This window comes from Lissotriton helveticus, chromosome 6, assembly GCF_964261635.1.
Source record: "Lissotriton helveticus chromosome 6, aLisHel1.1, whole genome shotgun sequence".
Lineage (NCBI taxonomy): Eukaryota > Metazoa > Chordata > Amphibia > Caudata > Salamandridae > Lissotriton > Lissotriton helveticus.
In genome coordinates, this window is record NC_136067.1 from 953,486,699 (window position 1) to 953,508,127 (window position 21,429).

The 21,429-nt window shown below is 49.6% G+C and overlaps 1 protein-coding gene across 5 annotated transcripts in view; it reads right to left on the reverse strand.

Annotated features, from left to right (window-relative positions):
• Window positions 1–8,977, reverse strand: part of LOC144763221 (potassium/sodium hyperpolarization-activated cyclic nucleotide-gated channel 4-like) — a 1,875,862-nt gene extending 1,866,885 nt beyond the window's left edge. For 2 of the 5 annotated variants that reach the window (XM_078648611.1, XM_078648612.1), the window contains exon 1: window positions 8,215–8,976. In XM_078648611.1, coding sequence (XP_078504737.1) covers window positions 8,215–8,900 — 686 coding nt within the window. In that variant the 5' untranslated portion in view covers window positions 8,901–8,976. Of the gene's footprint in view, window positions 1–8,214 lie in introns of all 5 variants that reach the window. The other 3 variants (XM_078648610.1, XM_078648609.1, XM_078648613.1) reach the window with 3 other exon arrangements.
• Window positions 8,978–21,429: the final 12,452 nt, after the last annotated feature.

The following is a 21,429-nucleotide window of genomic DNA, read 5'->3' on the forward strand; positions in this document are numbered from 1 at the left end:
ACCAGGGTGGATATCCTTGCACTCACTATGCCTTTGCTATGATATCATGCCAAACATGGCCACTGACTGCAGCGACAAGACAGCAGGAACATGTAGTTTCATATAGCTTGAATATCGGGAATCTTCTCCCAGCAGGCACTTGGGAGGAATCACTTCTTTACACTGTGGACTGGAGGGCAGATGGGTGGGGGAGAGAAGAGGCGCTTCACATAGGACAGGTAAAAGTAGGCCCTGTACAGATTGCCCAGGGCAGGAAGGAGTGTCACACACTGGACAGAGAAACCGCATTCACCGCAGTACCCACAAAAGCGTGACAGGCAGCCAGCCAGCGCAGGGTTAGGTGCCAGGCTGGAGGGGTTGGAAGGGAAAGGGGCACACATGGGAAGCACGAGGGGGCCAGACACTGGCACTTACATACAGCCAGGTCAGTTGGTGCCAGCTGACAGCCAGGAGCAGGTACAGGTCCAGCTCTGGCGAGAATCCACCACCTGCTCCTGGCAACTTCTGGAGGTTTATGGGGAGGAACAGGAGGCGGTGGAGGCGTAGGATTACCCGGAGGAGGGTCCTTGGGCAACGGGGGAGGTGTAGGCGTCCTGGGCCATGAGGACGAAAAGGCCTGGGAGTACTCCGAGCGCGGAGACTCTACCACTCTTCTTCTTTTCTGCGCCGGCCTTGATGGGGGTGACCTAGAGGCCGACCTCCTCATGGATGAGCGACGGCGCCGCCGCGACCGTGGGCTCGTGGAAGGCCGAGGAAAGGCTGACTACAGAGCCCTGGGACTCTGTCCTGGTCTTAGAACGCCCCCTAGACATCGATTTTCTCCTTCTTGACGCTGACCTCCTCTTCGACGTCGAGGGTCTCGGCGTCGATCGTCTTCTCGACATTGATGATCGCCTTCTCGACGTCGATGATCATCCTCTTCTCGACGTCGAAGATCTTCGTCTTGACGTCAATGATCTGTGTCTCGACGACGAATGTCGAGTAGACGCCGAACGGCTGTGTCGCCTCGACGGCAAGCGCCGGTACCTTCCAGACCCTTCACGACATCGATGGCGTCTCGACGACGAAGCGGTCCTCGACGTCGACCTCGTCCGAGGTCTCGACGTCACTCCCCTCGACGTCGAACGGCGACGTCGCTTCGACCCAGAGCCCTGGGGAGACGGGGAGCAGACGGTGGTCATTCCTCTCAACGCCGACGTCGAGGCTATCGATGTCGACGGGGTCCAGGGTTGTTTTCTGGTCTTCTCTTTCCTGGGGAGCCCCCCAGAGGCCGAAGTACGGGCAGAAGAAGAGGCCTTTCCATGCCCAGACCCACCTTGATCTTCCTGTCTTCTTTGCTCCAGTCCTCGGAGCCGAGTCTTCTCTCTGTCCTTCAGGGTCCTGTTGGAGAACTGCTGGCAGATCTCACAATCCACAGGGACATGAGAAGAAGGGAGGCAGAGGATACACAGCCTGTGTGGATCAGATTTGGCCTTCTTCCTGGCACACTCAGTGCATTTGTCAAATATGGAAGGCATATCTGTCAAAAGAGTGGCCAAACTCACCAGAAAACTCCAGCAAAGGGAAGAAGGAACAAAAACACGTTGAGTGAAACACTCTAAACACTTGAAAAGTGCAATAAATTAAACAAAACACCCACAAAAGGGAGAGCTCAATGCTCCAGGGTCCTGCTAGCAGGAGCTGGAAAAAAGAACTGAAAGTGAAAGGAGCTGCTGTGCATTCTGGGATACCGAGAGTTCTGGAAAGTTTCCTTAAAGGCACGGTACCCCTTTTTAAGCCACATAATAGCAGTCTATGGGGGGCTTGTCTGTCCATCCCTTCCTCTCTATCATTCCTAGGATTTTGTGAAGGGGGAAGTTTCTCTATGGGTGAAACTTAGCAGACTGTGCTGAATATGATATTGGTGGAATATCCTTGGCATTTCTAATTGAAGTACTGGACAGTGTAGCCTTACAGGTATAGGCTGCATTATTTGTCTTTAATTCTCTCTTAAGTGTCTATGCAGGACTGCACAGAAGACAGCTTAAGAGATTATTTTTGATTGCTCCGCGGTCCCCTCACATGAGCGGGACTATTCACTAAATTATGACTATACACAGAGATCCCCTACTACAGAAGAAAACTTGTGTAGTCCTGGCCCTGTGAATTAAGTGCCGGTGCTGAGCACCAAAAACCACCAGCACAAATTAAGCACTGCAGTCCCTCCTCGCAGTGGATGGCTGGCCCGACTCCAATTCATGCTGGCCAGGCAAGGCATCCTTACTGCTCTACCAACCTCCCATTGCAAACTCAGAATTTAACCAGAAACCAAGCACGCATTACCGGTCTCTTTGAGATGAGGCACTTAATTTAGAGACTTTGTCAGCAGATGCCCTTGGCAGCGAGTTTCCTGGGCCCTAGTGCCACTACAGTGCAGCTTTTAAATTACCTCAGTCAAAGGAGGCCCACCACAGAAACAGTTACAGTTTTTCTGAGAGACCAAATGTTTGATCATGTACTCCTTCCTTGGAAAAAACATAAAGCCCTTTCAACCAAAACCAGCGAAACTGAAAATGTTTACGCCATAGTTTATTTGTTCAGACAGCACAGTCATTAACTGCTGCCTGCTGGGGTGTATGGATATAACCAGGGCCACTGGAATTTTGCAGCATTGGAGGGCCAAGTTGTAGGAGAGTAGGGTCTGCTTTCCTATGGTCACCCCACTTTTTGCTTCACTGGTTTTCGACTTTAATGTGGCTGTGGGCCTGCTAATCAGACCCACAGCCCAGCTGTTCTCTCTCTAAATTCATACCATGTACTTTAGGTACATCACCAATTGGGAAATGGGTCACTCTTGTGAGTCCCTGTACAGTGTACCAAAGATACCCAGGGCATAGGTGCACCCAAGGCCTACCAGGGGCTGCAGCATATCTTTTGCCACCCCTGGCTGGCCATCCAAACTGACACAACTGGCTGATCACTCAGCTGGGGCAAGGTTGTGTAATCACCCTTTGCTTAGGTATAGTATCCCTATACCTACCATTATATATAGGCACATATACACCTATAAGTCACTCCTATGGCCGGCCTTAACAATCCTGAAGGCAGAGTGCTTGGTTTTATGTGAGATGAGGCTCTAGCATGAGCTGAGCCTGTCTGCAGCTTTCGGAACCATGGCCTTGTAGCTGTTCTATGATATAGCTATACCATATACTCTTAAGTGCATTATAATCCTTGCGGTTATTGCTAACTTTGGTTTGACTTTATCAAAACATGTTGTGTAAGGTGTCATACGCTTTGGAATACTACCCCCTCACCAGTTCTGGTGACGGGGGTAGCATTCCACCCTTCTAGAGGGAGAAGACGTGTTGTTCCTGTTAATCCCGGTTAAAGTTAATCAGAGCCTCAGCATCACAAAATGGATGCTGCTGCCACAGACACAAGTCTGACCTCCTGCTGCTGGGAGTCCTTCCAGCGAGGGAGGCATGGACAATAGGTTTCCTGTCTTTGGAGGTGCTAGCACCACCCCAGACAGGCAATAGTGTATTGGGGCAGGGAGGGCTGAATGAAATGAGACACTGCCTGGGGCACACAAGGTGTCCCATGCATAGCCCGGTTAAAACCAGTTGCTGGGGCACTCCAGCCCCAGCTCTGGCGCGAAACTGGATAAAGGGAAAGGGGTGTAACCCCCCCTTCCCTGGTCCCACCCATAGGAGGGACCTAGCAGGTAATCCAGCCCCTCAGATTAGTATATAGGTAGGAGCTGAGTCTAGAGACTTTAGATTTATCCTGAACTGAAACTTGAAATGAAACTCTGGACCTTCGACGATCTAATTTACAGAAGACGACTGAAGAATCTCCCTTGTGGTCAAGGAGTGACCACCCTGTACAAACAGGCACCATCCAGCGATCAGCGGTTTACTTTGTCGATGCTCCTGCCGGAGCCCGAGCACAGAGTCCGGCGAGAGCCAGACTTCCAGACTTCTCTGACCCCGATCCACAGTCCCTGCAAAGCTGAGACCCGTGGAGGCGACTAGAGAGACGTGGGACTGGCCATCTTAAAAAGCCTGCTCCTTGCTAATTGTGCAGCTTCTGAGGCACCCTCGAAGTTGTGCATTGGGGATTGAGAAGCCCCGAGCATCATCTGCACCGTAGATGAGCCCTCCACACTCCACGAGTTCTGCGTGGGGCCCTTCTGAATTTTCCTGCTCGGCGCGTCTCTTCGGTTACTTGCCCGTTGGCTAGTGGCCTCTGTGACAACGAACCTTTGTATCTTCACCACCTGTCTGGTTGCTCCAGGTGGGCCCCTGCTTCCCTGCAAAGGAGAGGCCCCCTAGACCTTGCTGGCCTAAACCTAAGTGAATATTCGATTCCTGCGTGGGTTGCATTTGCCAAGGCCTGTTGACTCCAATCCGGAAGCCAAGCCACCAAAAGCGAGATCCTTTGTGGGACAGTCCGTATCCAGCTTCTGGTCTTCGTCGACGCCTCCTGGTCCACGTGGCTGTAGAGTCAAGCTTCACGACATCACCTGATTGCTTCGCGACATCACCTGGTTCCTTCCTGGTCACTGGCTAGTGACCCAGACTCTGTCCCCTCTGCTTTCAGGTACTCTTCATCCTCGATCCGCCCTTGGATCCAACCGGACACTTCTGTCCGGGTCGCCTGCAGCATCTTTCTTCAAGGCGCCATAGGATTCAGCGACGAAACCAGACACACTTTGACACCTATGCACCCGCTTCCTGTGGGTGAGGTAACGCGAGTACTCCGGTGCTCCTGTGGGTATTAACTATCCTAGTGTCCTAGTTTTCAGTAGCTTTCTCCTAGTCCATCCGCAAGTGACCTAAAAGAACTAGTTTGTAATTCTTTCGTTCCCATTTTAACTCTATGGTAACTCGTATGTGTGTAAAGACACTGCACACGCATCCCATGTGCCTCCTGCTCCCTAACTCTTGTTAGTACAGCGTAGCCCCAGCGATTCCCTAGGCCCTAGGCCTATCCTTTGTTCGTGACGTGGTTCTGATACCACTATTTTAGTATATGGTTTTACGTGCCCCTAGGGCCCTACTGTATATTGTGCAACTTATTGTATGATAATTAAGTTTCTTATTATGTGCTTTAGCCTCTGACCTCATAAAGAGTTCAGAGGGGTTGTGTTTATAATAAATACATATATAGTTTATATATAACCTGTGTGGTGTCCTTTCATTTGGTATTCAAGGGGTTACATATGGTAAAACAGCTGGCTTCACATGCTCTCTGAAGTTTAAGCCTGAGACTGCTTTGTCCATGCTACCACTAGGATAGCTGGTCTATAAGGTTGACTTTACAACCATCACCATGAGGGTTGTTTGGACTGATACAGGGTGCCCACTAGAATAGTGGACATCACATATCAGGCCAACTTCTCACACAAGTTATGTAGCAGGGTTGTGTAAATTATACTGCAAGAAAAGGAAAATTATGCAGTGTAATGCTGCAAATTTAATTATAGTATTACTTCAATATTTTCTCAATTTTACAATTGTTAATTGTGTCTGGGCATTGGTTGCACATCATTAGTACCAGTTTAACACTCAAATATAGAAATCAGCAACAGAAAGGTGACCAGCTTTGCAAAGGGCCTTCTACTGCGCAGTCACACATGCACTTGCGGTTTAGATAACTTTTGAACCGTTTGAGCTGGGGTCAGGCTTTTTTTGTTAAAACTGAGGATTATGTGGCAAATGCGACAAATCCATCTGCAAAAAATGCTGCAGCCACACGATCACATAAATCCAGTAGGCATGTATATAACCTGCAGACTTCATTCTGGATAGTTCCAACCCAACTATTCCTCTTTCTGAGAAAAATGGATCATTGTATTAAAAACACCTGCTGAGTAGAGTGCTAGAGAATGGCAAACAAATTCAGTTGAATGCACTATGTAACAACTCAAATTGTATGCACCTTTCCTTTTCTGCCTCTTTCAGCTTCGCTCTGCCTTTTGACTCTGTTCCACCAATGTCAGTAGCTCACTTTATTTGTCCTCACTGAGCGCCTCACTGTCCTTTTATCACAACATCAACACGCAGTGCTTAATTTCTGTGGATCGTTGGTAGCAGTTGGCACAAGCACTCATTTTAACATGAGATTTTTACCAGCGTAAGAGAGAGAAAGGCAGAAAATGAGGGGAACATAGGCCCAGATGCATTAAAGGAAAATCTGGTCGCAAAGGGGCAGATTCTCAGAATCTGCCCCTTTGCGACCGGTATTTTTGCATTTGGGATGCATCATCCCAAATGCAAAAATCGCAATTTAAGGAATCTCTAAATTGAGATTCCTTAAAATGTGATTGCATTTAAGGAATCTCAAATTGAGATTCCTTAAATGCAATGCAACAAAGTAAAAAAAATAGCGATTTCGCTAATAGGGGGAGCAAATTACCATGAAGTTGAACTTCATGGTAATTTGCAAAAACTTTTAAAAATGCACTTTTGTGCATTTTTCAAAGTTTCATGTTGCGCACACACATGCCCTTAGGGCATGTGTGTGCGCAACATATGTGCACAGATTAATTTCAGGGGTGCAACAGGGTGTCCTTTGGACACCCCTGCACCCTTGAAATTGCATTCTCAATTTGCTAATCGCAAATTGAGAATGTCTTCCCATTCATTCCTATGGGAATGGATGGGGAGGTATTCCTTAATTGCGACTCGCAATTTGCGAGTCGCAATTAAGGAATATTAAGAAATCGCAATTTTTTTAGCGATTTCTTCATGCATAGCATTTTGCTATTCCTTATTAGCGAATCTTTATTTTTCGCTAATAAGGAATAGCAAAATGCTATGCATGAAGAAATCGGAAAATGGATGCTTGATGCATCTGGGGGATAGTCATAGGAAACTACTGACAAAGGAAGAAAGGAGAGCCAAACAAGACATTAGCACTAGTGCCAAAGCCGGCCCTGCCATGCCCTTTCTGTTTTTTGTTTATTTAATTAGCAGTCAGGTCATGAGTGCACACAGACTGTTTGGTTGGCCCTCTGGGGCTGCCCAAACTAGTCATGCCCACTCTGCCCTTCTCCACACAGGCTGCATTTGCTGCAATGCAGCCTGCATGGAGAACATGGCCACCACATAAGCCCCTGGATGGCGGCGTCCCGACCAATCACAACGCTGCTTGCAGCGTTGTGATTGGCTTTGGGGAGGGAGCCTGACTGCCTGCTTCCTGTTCCTGCTGGAGGCAGAAGAGCAGGAGCCGAGAAGACGTGTGACCCGGCAGGCGGAGAGGTAAGCTACAATTTAAAAAAATGAATATTATTAAATTAATGCTCCCTCCACGTGAGCCTGCCCTGTGTGAACCCCCTGCACCCTCACCCTTCCCCTTAGAGTCATGCTGGCCGCGACTGCCGAAGTGGCCCACCCAAATGCACCCTTGGCCCACCCAAATAAAAATTCCTGGAGCCGGTCCTGGTTGGAATGCTGCTGACATGGATACCAATCTTGCCACAAGCTAACCAGTGGGGTGACAGCTTTGTCAAGCAGCTATATACGTCCATTTAGTCTCATTGCAACAGAACCTCTCTTGTATCCTCTCTTTCACCCCTTTCTTTCTGCTTCTTTCTATCATCCTTTGCCTAATTTTCCTTCTAGTCAAGTGTCAAGTCAGAAGGGTCTAGCTGAACATATATCTCAAAGCACCTGTAAACACTGCTCTACAAACTACGTTTGGCTAACCTTTTAACAGAAATGCTAATATATCTGCTTATAAAAAATTCATAAAATACTTTGAAATTAAAAAAAAGAAGCGAAGTCAAAAGAGCCACCCGTGTTTTTAGCAGAATTTAACACTGTGAGCACGAGCAACACTACTATAACGTCTGGCAAGCGAATAACATACCAGCCTAAACGTTTTAGTTTTCATGATCAAGCACAAAAGACGTGATCGCATCTGCAGTACGTTTTTTAAGGTTTAAAGCCAAAAGAAATCCTTACTCGTGAACCTTGAACTGTTTACTGACAATTAAAGTAATGTTTCTGTGTAAATACTCTTTAAAATAGTACATATGTAATTGTGAAATTGACAATCGTTCTTGTAATCACATCTGTAGCGTGTGTATGCTTTTTCATAACCACTGCCATGCCTCCCACACATTGAGTGAGGGAGTATTCCTGCACTAGAGCCTGTCAATAGCGACTCTTACTTTTCTCCAGCTCCTGTTTGGGAAGAAGCTGCACCCGCCCCTCGGAAATCTACCTGAAAGAAGAGTACGGGTGGATGAGGAACTTGCCGGCCGCTTTAATACGCCGCCTCTCACGATAGACGGCCACACGGCTCCGGTACAAGGCTATCGTGGCCTTCCCCACCACTGGCAGGAACATCTGCGGCGGAATGTGCCAGAAGCTCAGGGTCGCCATCAAGCGCGTCTCTTCCTCCCGCGCCTCCTGCTCGGCGGCTGTCACCATGCCCCTGAACCATGGCACGTCCAGGATCCGAGTCGTTTCCCTCCTTTTGGCTGACCCCACAGGCTTTTTGCCACCGGGAAATGTGTGCCCGGGCGGTTTTGTGCGTCGAGTGGGTGGTGTTAGGCGTCCATGGAACGAAGTGCCTCCAGCGTTTGCTGTCCACCCATGTTGTGCAATAGGTACATGTCGTGCCGTGTGCGTCGAGTCTGCGGTGCCAGCAACAATAGGTACATGCCGTGCCGTGTGCGTAGAGTCTGCGATGCCTGCAGCAATAGGTACATGTTGTGCCGTGTGCGTAGAGTCTGCGGTGCCAGCAACAACAGGTACATGTTGTGCCGTGTGCGGAGAGTCTGCGGTGCCAGCAACAACGGGTACATGTTGTGCCGTGTGCGGAGAGTCTGCGGTGCCAGCAACAAAAGCTACATGATGTCCGGGGGGCCTGTCTTCCTCTCTCGCGTCCCCTGGTGCTTTGCTCATCGCGAGTTTCCAGGAGCGATCGACTCCAGCCAGCACCTCCACCTCTAGTGAACACTATCCTCCGTAAGAACGTAGAATCGCTGTCTGTGTTCCACAAACGGAAACTATTTAACCGCAACCGTTCGGGATCCAAAGAATGTTCAGAAATAGGGTCGTTGCGCAGCAGCAAAAACGGTTGTTTACCAATAGAGGCGGGCGAGTGAATGCTCTTTATAATAAAGCCTAAATAAAAACATAGTAAAACATATAGGCTGCACAAAGCAGCAAGTAGAATTCATCCGAGGTGAAATAAAGCGATTGATGTGGAAGAAGGCTCAATATTAACATTCATTATATCAGTGAACTTAGAGGGCAAACAGTGCAATCATGCTGATAGCGCAGAACGAGTCATAATACAATGGCGGCTGGTGACAAATGAAAGTGGTGTGGGCGAAAAACTCGGGCATGACTTGTGTAGCAAGCGAGGCGAGCAAACTTAATGAACAAACAGTGTCCAGGAATGTAACAACATTGCTATATTATGAAAACTCATATAATAAAATAGAAACACGTGAAAAGAGAATTAAATGACATTAATTAATAATAATAAATAAAATAAGAAGGAATGTCACATGGAATTTACCACAGCAACAAACCGTGTAAACCACTCATGGGGTTAAGGTGGGAGCACTGCAGTGTAGCAGTGTTATAGCACATTCGATAGGATAAGGGATTGGATCGTAAACGGGGGTGGGAGGGTGGGGAGGGGGGGTGTTAGATCCCAGTTATGGCTGTCCTATACTACACAACTGGGGGAAAGGAGGCTAGTTTTCCTACACTGCCTTAAGGCTCACATCTTTCTTTCCGTGCAAAGGTGAGCAGCGGATGACACTTTCTCCCACCTAGAGTTCAGTGCAGGCTGCAGAGCGCTGCTCCTGCTGGAATAAACTCGTGCAGGCAGAGGCCTGAAACTGAATTTAATGCCCAGATTCCAGCAGGGCCCTTCTCTCTACCTCCTTTATGTGCCCAGTATCACACATGGCATGAGCGCTTCTCAGTGGAAGGATCACATACCCCCTGTGCCCAAACTCTAACCCTTGCACTCAATCCTACAACCTTGTATCATTACTAATCAGAGGCCCTATTTCTACAGAAGCCGATTCTCCAGCAGAGGGAATTCACATGCCATTATTTTACTCTGACATTTTGCTTCCGTGCACAACTGTTAAGACCTGGTGAGTTACAGGGGTGGGGGCAGGCCCGGCTCCAGGAATTTTTATTTGGGTGGGCCACGGGTGCATTTGGGTTGGCCACTGCGGGCTCGATTTGTCGGATATATGTCTAGGCAGACCTGCTTTAGGGCCCTCCTTTATCTCTTCTTAGTCTTACAAGGCCCAGTAAAACGCACTCTTTTCCAAATCTCTTTCTAAATATTATCACTCTCAAAAGTGTTTTTTCCATGTAATGTTCCTTTGATGGGAAGAGGTGGTTTCTGAGGTGGGAGTATCAGGCAAGTGACACTTCACGGGCTTCCTATTGTGGGAGCCTTCAGGGAGAAACCCTCTTCATACCTACCTCCTCCTGACCCTGGACTCTGCAATGCACTCCCTTACAGGCTTGATTATACCCACTCCTCTCCAACGCACCTTATCTCACAGCTGACCTTGGGCCCCAACCCCATATCAGGCACCATCGGGCTCCACTTTTATTTTTCCTGGTAAAAACATTAGTAAAATCAGCTTCAAACTTAAAACATTGAATATAGCAGTAAATATAATTAGCGTGCACTTTAAAGTATGTTCCACAGTAGCCCTTATGACCAGACTGCTAATTAAATAAACAAAAACAGAAAGGCCATGACAGGGCCGGCCTCAGCGCTGATGCGAAAGTCTTTTTTGGCGCCGCACCAATAACCTCTTTCTCCGTAAATAGCTTTACTACAACCTTCCAATAGTGCCCCTCATCCCTCCATGGCCCCCCATTGACCTCCTCCTTGGATTCCCTCACTGCCACGCCACATGCCACAAGTGCCCCTCATCTCACCATAACCCCTCCCCCTTATGACCTCCTCCTTGGATTCCCTCACTGCCACCCTCCACCAGTGCCCCATCTCTCTGTAGCCCCTCCCCCTCATGATTTCCTCCTCAGACTCCTCACTACCACCCTCCAACAGTGCCTCTCATCTCTCCCTAGCTCCCCCTCCACCCCATGACCTCTTCCTCAGATTCCCTCATTACCACCCTCCAACAGTGCCCCTCATCCCTCCATGGCCCCCCTATTGACCTCCTCCTCAGATTCCCTCACTTCTACCCTCCACCAGTACCCATCATCACTCTGTAGCCCCTCCCCCTAATGACCTCCTCCTCAGACTCCCTCACTACCACCGGCCACCAGCACCCCTCATCTCTCCCTAGCTCCCCCCTCCACCCCATGATCTCTTCCTCGGATTCTCTCACTGCCAACCTCCACCAGTGCCCCTCATCTCTCTGTAGCCCCTCCCCCTCATGACCTCCTCCTCAGACTCCCTCACTACCACCCTCCACCAGTGCCCCACATCTCTCCGTCGCCCCCCCATGGACCTCCTCCTCTGATTCCCTCACTGCCATCCTCCTCCAGTGCCCTCATCTCTACGTACAGAAAAGGGGGTGGTGATGAACAGAGTGTCTGAATTAAGCAGACCACTCTTACCCAGTCCAAAGATCAGGGCTTGATCCATCACCGTTATTTATCTCACTGCCCCATCCCAGCTCAGAACCTGGCTATATGCAAATTAGTCTGTCCCTGGCCCAGTGCATCATGGGAACAGGGCAGACCAAACTACCAAGCCAATTCTTCACCAGAAAGGAGACAAGCTACCGGGGACCGGTTTCTGGCATTTCAGCCTCTTCGGCCCGGCTTGCTTGAATCCTGATGGAGCAGTGAGAAAGGGACTCATGTCTGAGTATACCCTGCCACACCTATAGTGGCCAAAAACGATACAGAAAAGGGGGTGGTGATGAACAGAGTGTCTGAATTAAGCAGACCACTCTTACCCAGTCCAAAGATCAGGGCTTGATCCATCACCGTTATTTATCTCACTGCCCCATCCCAGCTCAGAACCTGGCTATATGCAAATTAGTCTGTCCCTGGCCCAGTGCATCATGGGAACAGGGCAGACCAAACTACCAAGCCAATTCTTCACCAGAAAGGAGACAAGCTACCGGGGACCGGTTTCTGGCATTTCAGCCTCTTCGGCCCGGCTTGCTTGAATCCTGATGGAGCAGTGAGAAAGGGACTCATGTCTGAGTATACCCTGCCACACCTATAGTGGCCAAAAACGATACAGAAAAGGGGGTGGTGATGAACAGAGTGTCTGAATTAAGCAGACCACTCTTACCCAGTCCAAAGATCAGGGCTTGATCCATCACCGTTATTTATCTCACTGCCCCATCCCAGCTCAGAACCTGGCTATATGCAAATTAGTCTGTCCCTGGCTCAGTGCATCATGGGAACAGGGCAGACCAAACTACCAAGCCAATTCTTCACCAGAAAGGAGACAAGCTACCGGGGACCGGTTTCTGGCATTTCAGCCTCTTCGGCCCGGCTTGCTTGAATCCTGATGGAGCAGTGAGAAAGGGACTCATGTCTGAGTATACCCTGCCACACCTATAGTGGCCAAAAACGATACAGAAAAGGGGGTGGTGATGAACAGAGTGTCTGAATTAAGCAGACCACTCTTACCCAGTCCAAAGATCAGGGCTTGATCCATCACCGTTATTTATCTCACTGCCCCATCCCAGCTCAGAACCTGGCTATATGCAAATTAGTCTGTCCCTGGCCCAGTGCATCATGGGAACAGGGCAGACCAAACTACCAAGCCAATTCTTCACCAGAAAGGAGACAAGCTACCGGGGACCGGTTTCTGGCATTACAGCCTCTTCGGCCCGGCTTGCTTGAATCCTGATGGAGCAGTGAGAAAGGGACTCATGTCTGAGTATACCCTGCCACACCTATAGTGGCCAAAAACGATACAGAAAAGGGGGTGGTGATGAACAGAGTGTCTGAATTAAGCAGACCACTCTTACCCAGTCCAAAGATCAGGGCTTGATCCATCACCGTTATTTATCTCACTGCCCCATCCCAGCTCAGAACCTGGCTATATGCAAATTAGTCTGTCCCTGGCCCAGTGCATCATGGGAACAGGGCAGACCAAACTACCAAGCCAATTCTTCACCAGAAAGGAGACAAGCTACCGGGGACCGGTTTCTGGCATTTCAGCCTCTTCGGCCCGGCTTGCTTGAATCCTGATGGAGCAGTGAGAAAGGGACTCATGTCTGAGTATACCCTGCCACACCTATAGTGGCCAAAAACGATACAGAAAAGGGGGTGGTGATGAACAGAGTGTCTGAATTAAGCAGACCACTCTTACCCAGTCCAAAGATCAGGGCTTGATCCATCACCGTTATTTATCTCACTGCCCCATCCCAGCTCAGAACCTGGCTATATGCAAATTAGTCTGTCCCTGGCCCAGTGCATCATGGGAACAGGGCAGACCAAACTACCAAGCCAATTCTTCACCAGAAAGGAGACAAGCTACCGGGGACCGGTTTCTGGCATTTCAGCCTCTTCGGCCCGGCTTGCTTGAATCCTGATGGAGCAGTGAGAAAGGGACTCATGTCTGAGTATACCCTGCCACACCTATAGTGGCCAAAAACGATACAGAAAAGGGGGTGGTGATGAACAGAGTGTCTGAATTAAGCAGACCACTCTTACCCAGTCCAAAGATCAGGGCTTGATCCATCACCGTTATTTATCTCACTGCCCCATCCCAGCTCAGAACCTGGCTATATGCAAATTAGTCTGTCCCTGGCCCAGTGCATCATGGGAACAGGGCAGACCAAACTACCAAGCCAATTCTTCACCAGAAAGGAGACAAGCTACCGGGGACCGGTTTCTGGCATTTCAGCCTCTTCGGCCCGGCTTGCTTGAATCCTGATGGAGCAGTGAGAAAGGGACTCATGTCTGAGTATGCCCTGCCACACCTATAGTGGCCAAAAACGATACAGAAAAGGGGGTGGTGATGAACAGAGTGTCTGAATTAAGCAGACCACTCTTACCCAGTCCAAAGATCAGGGCTTGATCCATCACCGTTATTTATCTCACTGCCCCATCCCAGCTCAGAACCTGGCTATATGCAAATTAGTCTGTCCCTGGCCCAGTGCATCATGGGAACAGGGCAGACCAAACTACCAAGCCAATTCTTCACCAGAAAGGAGACAAGCTACCGGGGACCGGTTTCTGGCATTTCAGCCTCTTCGGCCCGGCTTGCTTGAATCCTGATGGAGCAGTGAGAAAGGGACTCATGTAGGAGTGTTCTGATTAACTCAGATACTCTGTCCATCACCACCCCCTTTTTGAATCGTTTTGGCCACCACAAGTGTGGAAGGGTATGCTCAGATGTGAGTCCCTTGCTCACTGCACCATCAGGATTCAAGCAAGCCGGGCCGAAGACGGCTGTAATGCCAGAAACCGGTCCCCGGAAGCTTGTTTCCTTTCCAGTAAAGAATTGGCTTGGTAGTTTGGTCTGCCCTGTTCCCATGATGCACTGGGCCAGGGACAGACTAATTTGCATGTAGCCAGGTTCTGAACTGGGATGGTGCAGTGAGCTAAAAAACGGTGATGGATCAAGCCCTGATCTGTTGACTGGGTAGGAGTGTTCTGATTAACTCAGATACTCTGTCCATCACCACCCCCTTTTTGAATCGTTTTGGCCACCACAAGTGTGGAAGGGTATGCTCAGAGGTGAGTCCCTTGCTCACTGCACCATCAGGATTCAAGCAAGCCGGGCCGAAGACGGCTGTAATGCCAGAAACCGGTCCCCGGAAGCTTGTTTCCTTTCCAGTAAAGAATTGGCTTGGTAGTTTGGTCTGCCCTGTTCCCATGATGCACTGGGCCAGGGACAGACTAATTTGCATGTAGCCAGGTTCTGAACTGGGATGGTGCAGTGAGCTAAAAAACGGTGATGGATCAAGCCCTGATCTGTTGACTGGGTAGGAGTGTTCTGATTAACTCAGATACTCTGTCCATCACCACCCCCTTTTTGAATCGTTTTGGCCACCACAAGTGTGGAAGGGTATGCTCAGATGTGAGTCCCTTGCTCACTGCACCATCAGGATTCAAGCAAGCCGGGCCGAAGACGGCTGTAATGCCAGAAACCGGTCCCCGGAAGCTTGTTTCCTTTCCAGTAAAGAATTGGCTTGGTAGTTTGGTCTGCCCTGTTCCCATGATGCACTGGGCCAGGGACAGACTAATTTGCATGTAGCCAGGTTCTGAACTGGGATGGTGCAGTGAGCTAAAAAACGGTGATGGATCAAGCCCTGATCTGTTGACTGGGTAGGAGTGTTCTGATTAACTCAGATACTCTGTCCATCACCACCCCCTTTTTGAATCGTTTTGGCCACCACAAGTGTGGAAGGGTATGCTCAGATGTGAGTCCCTTGCTCACTGCACCATCAGGATTCAAGCAAGCCGGGCCGAAGACGGCTGTAATGCCAGAAACCGGTCCCCGGAAGCTTGTTTCCTTTCCAGTAAAGAATTGGCTTGGTAGTTTGGTCTGCCCTGTTCCCATGATGCACTGGGCCAGGGACAGACTAATTTGCATGTAGCCAGGTTCTGAACTGGGATGGTGCAGTGAGCTAAAAAACGGTGATGGATCAAGCCCTGATCTGTTGACTGGGTAGGAGTGTTCTGATTAACTCAGATACTCTGTCCATCACCACCCCCTTTTTGAATCGTTTTGGCCACCACAAGTGTGGAAGGGTATGCTCAGATGTGAGTCCCTTGCTCACTGCACCATCAGGATTCAAGCAAGCCGGGCCGAAGACGGCTGTAATGCCAGAAACCGGTCCCCGGAAGCTTGTTTCCTTTCCAGTAAAGAATTGGCTTGGTAGTTTGGTCTGCCCTGTTCCCATGATGCACTGGGCCAGGGACAGACTAATTTGCATGTAGCCAGGTTCTGAACTGGGATGGTGCAGTGAGCTAAAAAACGGTGATGGATCAAGCCCTGATCTGTTGACTGGGTAGGAGTGTTCTGATTAACTCAGATACTCTGTCCATCACCACCCCCTTTTTGAATCGTTTTGGCCACCACAAGTGTGGAAGGGTATGCTCAGATGTGAGTCCCTTGCTCACTGCACCATCAGGATTCAAGCAAGCCGGGCCGAAGACGGCTGTAATGCCAGAAACCGGTCCCCGGAAGCTTGTTTCCTTTCCAGTAAAGAATTGGCTTGGTAGTTTGGTCTGCCCTGTTCCCATGATGCACTGGGCCAGGGACAGACTAATTTGCATGTAGCCAGGTTCTGAACTGGGATGGTGCAGTGAGCTAAAAAACGGTGATGGATCAAGCCCTGATCTGTTGACTGGGTAGGAGTGTTCTGATTAACTCAGATACTCTGTCCATCACCACCCCCTTTTTGAATCGTTTTGGCCACCACAAGTGTGGAAGGGTATGCTCAGATGTGAGTCCCTTGCTCACTGCACCATCAGGATTCAAGCAAGCCGGGCCGAAGACGGCTGTAATGCCAGAAACCGGTCCCCGGAAGCTTGTTTCCTTTCCAGTAAAGAATTGGCTTGGTAGTTTGGTCTGCCCTGTTCCCATGATGCACTGGGCCAGGGACAGACTAATTTGCATGTAGCCAGGTTCTGAACTGGGATGGTGCAGTGAGCTAAAAAACGGTGATGGATCAAGCCCTGATCTGTTGACTGGGTAGGAGTGTTCTGATTAACTCAGATACTCTGTCCATCACCACCCCCTTTTTGAATCGTTTTGGCCACCACAAGTGTGGAAGGGTATGCTCAGATGTGAGTCCCTTGCTCACTGCACCATCAGGATTCAAGCAAGCCGGGCCGAAGACGGCTGTAATGCCAGAAACCGGTCCCCGGAAGCTTGTTTCCTTTCCAGTAAAGAATTGGCTTGGTAGTTTGGTCTGCCCTGTTCCCATGATGCACTGGGCCAGGGACAGACTAATTTGCATGTAGCCAGGTTCTGAACTGGGATGGTGCAGTGAGCTAAAAAACGGTGATGGATCAAGCCCTGATCTGTTGACTGGGTAGGAGTGTTCTGATTAACTCAGATACTCTGTCCATCACCACCCCCTTTTTGAATCGTTTTGGCCACCACAAGTGTGGAAGGGTATGCTCAGATGTGAGTCCCTTGCTCACTGCACCATCAGGATTCAAGCAAGCCGGGCCGAAGACGGCTGTAATGCCAGAAACCGGTCCCCGGAAGCTTGTTTCCTTTCCAGTAAAGAATTGGCTTGGTAGTTTGGTCTGCCCTGTTCCCATGATGCACTGGGCCAGGGACAGACTAATTTGCATGTAGCCAGGTTCTGAACTGGGATGGTGCAGTGAGCTAAAAAACGGTGATGGATCAAGCCCTGATCTGTTGACTGGGTAGGAGTGTTCTGATTAACTCAGATACTCTGTCCATCACCACCCCCTTTTTGAATCGTTTTGGCCACCACAAGTGTGGAAGGGTATGCTCAGATGTGAGTCCCTTGCTCACTGTACCATCAGGATTCAAGCAAGCCGGGCCGAAGACGGCTGTAATGCCAGAAACCGGTCCCCGGAAGCTTGTTTCCTTTCCAGTAAAGAATTGGCTTGGTAGTTTGGTCTGCCCTGTTCCCATGATGCACTGGGCCAGGGACAGACTAATTTGCATGTAGCCAGGTTCTGAACTGGGATGGTGCAGTGAGCTAAAAAACGGTGATGGATCAAGCCCTGATCTGTTGACTGGGTAGGAGTGTTCTGATTAACTCAGATACTCTGTCCATCACCACCCCCTTTTTGAATCGTTTTGGCCACCACAAGTGTGGAAGGGTATGCTCAGATGTGAGTCCCTTGCTCACTGCACCATCAGGATTCAAGCAAGCCGGGCCGAAGATGGCTGTAATGCCAGAAACCGGTCCCCGGAAGGTTGTTTCCTTTCCAGTAAAGAATTGGCTTGGTAGTTTGGTCTGCCCTGTTCCCATGATGCACTGGGCCAGGGACAGACTAATTTGCATGTAGCCAGGTTCTGAACTGGGATGGTGCAGTGAGCTAAAAAACGGTGATGGATCAAGCCCTGATCTGTTGACTGGGTAGGAGTGTTCTGATTAACTCAGATACTCTGTCCATCACCACCCCCTTTTTGAATCGTTTTGGCCACCACAAGTGTGGAAGGGTATGCTCAGATGTGAGTCCCTTGCTCACTGCACCATCAGGATTCAAGCAAGCCGGGCCGAAGACGGCTGTAATGCCAGAAACCGGTCCCCGGAAGCTTGTTTCCTTTCCAGTAAAGAATTGGCTTGGTAGTTTGGTCTGCCCTGTTCCCATGATGCACTGGGCCAGGGACAGACTAATTTGCATGTAGCCAGGTTCTGAACTGGGATGGTGCAGTGAGCTAAAAAACGGTGATGGATCAAGCCCTGATCTGTTGACTGGGTAGGAGTGTTCTGATTAACTCAGATACTCTGTCCATCACCACCCCCTTTTTGAATCGTTTTGGCCACCACAAGTGTGGAAGGGTATGCTCAGATGTGAGTCCCTTGCTCACTGCACCATCAGGATTCAAGCAAGCCGGGCCGAAGACGGCTGTAATGCCAGAAACCGGTCCCCGGAAGCTTGTTTCCTTTCCAGTAAAGAATTGGCTTGGTAGTTTGGTCTGCCCTGTTCCCATGATGCACTGGGCCAGGGACAGACTAATTTGCATGTAGCCAGGTTCTGAACTGGGATGGTGCAGTGAGCTAAAAAACGGTGATGGATCAAGCCCTGATCTGTTGACTGGGTAGGAGTGTTCTGATTAACTCAGATACTCTGTCCATCACCACCCCCTTTTTGAATCGTTTTGGCCACCACAAGTGTGGAAGGGTATGCTCAGATGTGAGTCCCTTGCTCACTGCACCATCAGGATTCAAGCAAGCCGGGCCGAAGACGGCTGTAATGCCAGAAACCGGTCCCCGGAAGCTTGTTTCCTTTCCAGTAAAGAATTGGCTTGGTAGTTTGGTCTGCCCTGTTCCCATGATGCACTGGGCCAGGGACAGACTAATTTGCATGTAGCCAGGTTCTGAACTGGGATGGTGCAGTGAGCTAAAAAACGGTGATGGATCAAGCCCTGATCTGTTGACTGGGTAGGAGTGTTCTGATTAACTCAGATACTCTGTCCATCACCACCCCCTTTATGAATCGTTTTGGCCACCACAAGTGTGGAAGGGTATGCTCAGATGTGAGTCCCTTGCTCACTGCACCATCAGGATTCAAGCAAGCCGGGCCGAAGACGGCTGTAATGCCAGAAACCGGTCCCCGGAAGCTTGTTTCCTTTCCAGTAAAGAATTGGCTTGGTAGTTTGGTCTGCCCTGTTCCCATGATGCACTGGGCCAGGGCAGGGACAGACTAATTTGCATGTAGCCAGGTTCTGAACTGGGATGGTGCAGTGAGCTAAAAAACGGTGATGGATCAAGCCCTGATCTGTTGACTGGGTAGGAGTGTTCTGATTAACTCAGATACTCTGTCCATCACCACCCCCTTTTTGAATCGTTTTGGCCACCACAAGTGTGGAAGGGTATGCTCAGATGTGAGTCCCTTGCTCACTGCACCATCAGGATTCAAGCAAGCCGGGCCGAAGACGGCTGTAATGCCAGAAACCGGTCCCCGGAAGCTTGTTTCCTTTCCAGTAAAGAATTGGCTTGGTAGTTTGGTCTGCCCTGTTCCCATGATGCACTGGGCCAGGGACAGACTAATTTGCATGTAGCCAGGTTCTGAACTGGGATGGTGCAGTGAGCTAAAAAACGGTGATGGATCAAGCCCTGATCTGTTGACTGGGTAGGAGTGTTCTGATTAACTCAGATACTCTGTCCATCACCACCCCCTTTTTGAATCGTTTTGGCCACCACAAGTGTGGAAGGGTATGCTCAGATGTGAGTCCCTTGCTCACTGCACCATCAGGATTCAAGCAAGCCGGGCCGAAGACGGCTGTAATGCCAGAAACCGGTCCCCGGAAGCTTGTTTCCTTTCCAGTAAAGAATTGGCTTGGTAGTTTGGTCTGCCCTGTTCCCATGATGCACTGGGCCAGGGACAGACTAATTTGCATGTAGCCAGGTTCTGAACTGGGATGGTGCAGTGAGCTAAAAAACGGTGATGGATCAAGCCCTGATCTGTTGACTGGGTAGGAGTGTTCTGATTAACTCAGATACTCTGTCCATCACCACCCCCTTTATGAATCGTTTTGGCCACCACAAGTGTGGAAGGGTATGCTCAGATGTGAGTCCCTTGCTCACTGCACCATCAGGATTCAAGCAAGCCGGGCCGAAGACGGCTGTAATGCCAGAAACCGGTCCCCGGAAGCTTGTTTCCTTTCCAGTAAAGAATTGGCTTGGTAGTTTGGTCTGCCCTGTTCCCATGATGCACTGGGCCAGGGACAGACTAATTTGCATGTAGCCAGGTTCTGAACTGGGATGGTGCAGTGAGCTAAAAAACGGTGATGGATCAAGCCCTGATCTGTTGACTGGGTAGGAGTGTTCTGATTAACTCAAATACTCTGTCCATCACCACCCCCTTTTTGAATCGTTTTGGCCACCACAAGTGTGGAAGGGTATGCTCAGATGTGAGTCCCTTGCTCACTGCACCATCAGGATTCAAGCAAGCCGGGCCGAAGACGGCTGTAATGCCAGAAACCGGTCCCCGGAAGCTTGTTTCCTTTCCAGTAAAGAGTTGGCTTGGTAGTTTGGTCTGCCCTGTTCCCATGATGCACTGGGCCAGGGACAGACTAATTTGCATGTAGCCAGGTTCTGAACTGGGATGGTGCAGTGAGCTAAAAAACGGTGATGGATCAAGCCCTGATCTGTTGACTGGGTAGGAGTGTTCTGATTAACTCAGATACTCTGTCCATCACCACCCCCTTTTTGAATCGTTTTGGCCACCACAAGTGTGGAAGGGTATGCTCAGATGTGAGTCCCTTGCTCACTGCACCATCAGGATTCAAGCAAGCCGGGCCGAAGACGGCTGTAATGCCAGAAACCGGTCCCCGGAAGCTTGTTTCCTTTCCAGTAAAGAATTGGCTTGGTAGTTTGGTCTGCCCTGTTCCCATGATGCACTGGGCCAGGGACAGACTAATTTGCATGTAGCCAGGTTCTGAACTGGGATGGTGCAGTGAGCTAAAAAACGGTGATGGATCAAGCCCTGATCTGTTGACTGGGTAGGAGTGTTCTGATTAACTCAGATACTCTGTCCATCACCACCCCCTTTTTGACTCATCTCTACGTAGCCACTCTCTCATATGTATTTAATTTGTTGTATAGCGCTACTCATATCAGTGTAGTGTGTGTCAGTACTTTACACCACGCACACATTATACAGAGACAATGAATCATACAAGTATGTAAATCAGTCTACAGGGAATGTCACATTAGCCAATGAGGACATATTACAAGGTATAGGAATCACGTCATCCATACTGGTGGGCAGTATATTTTAAAAGGGTTTGGCCTGGGAAAACACAACCTTAGGATTTAAAAAGTATTCCACGGGGGTCAGCTTT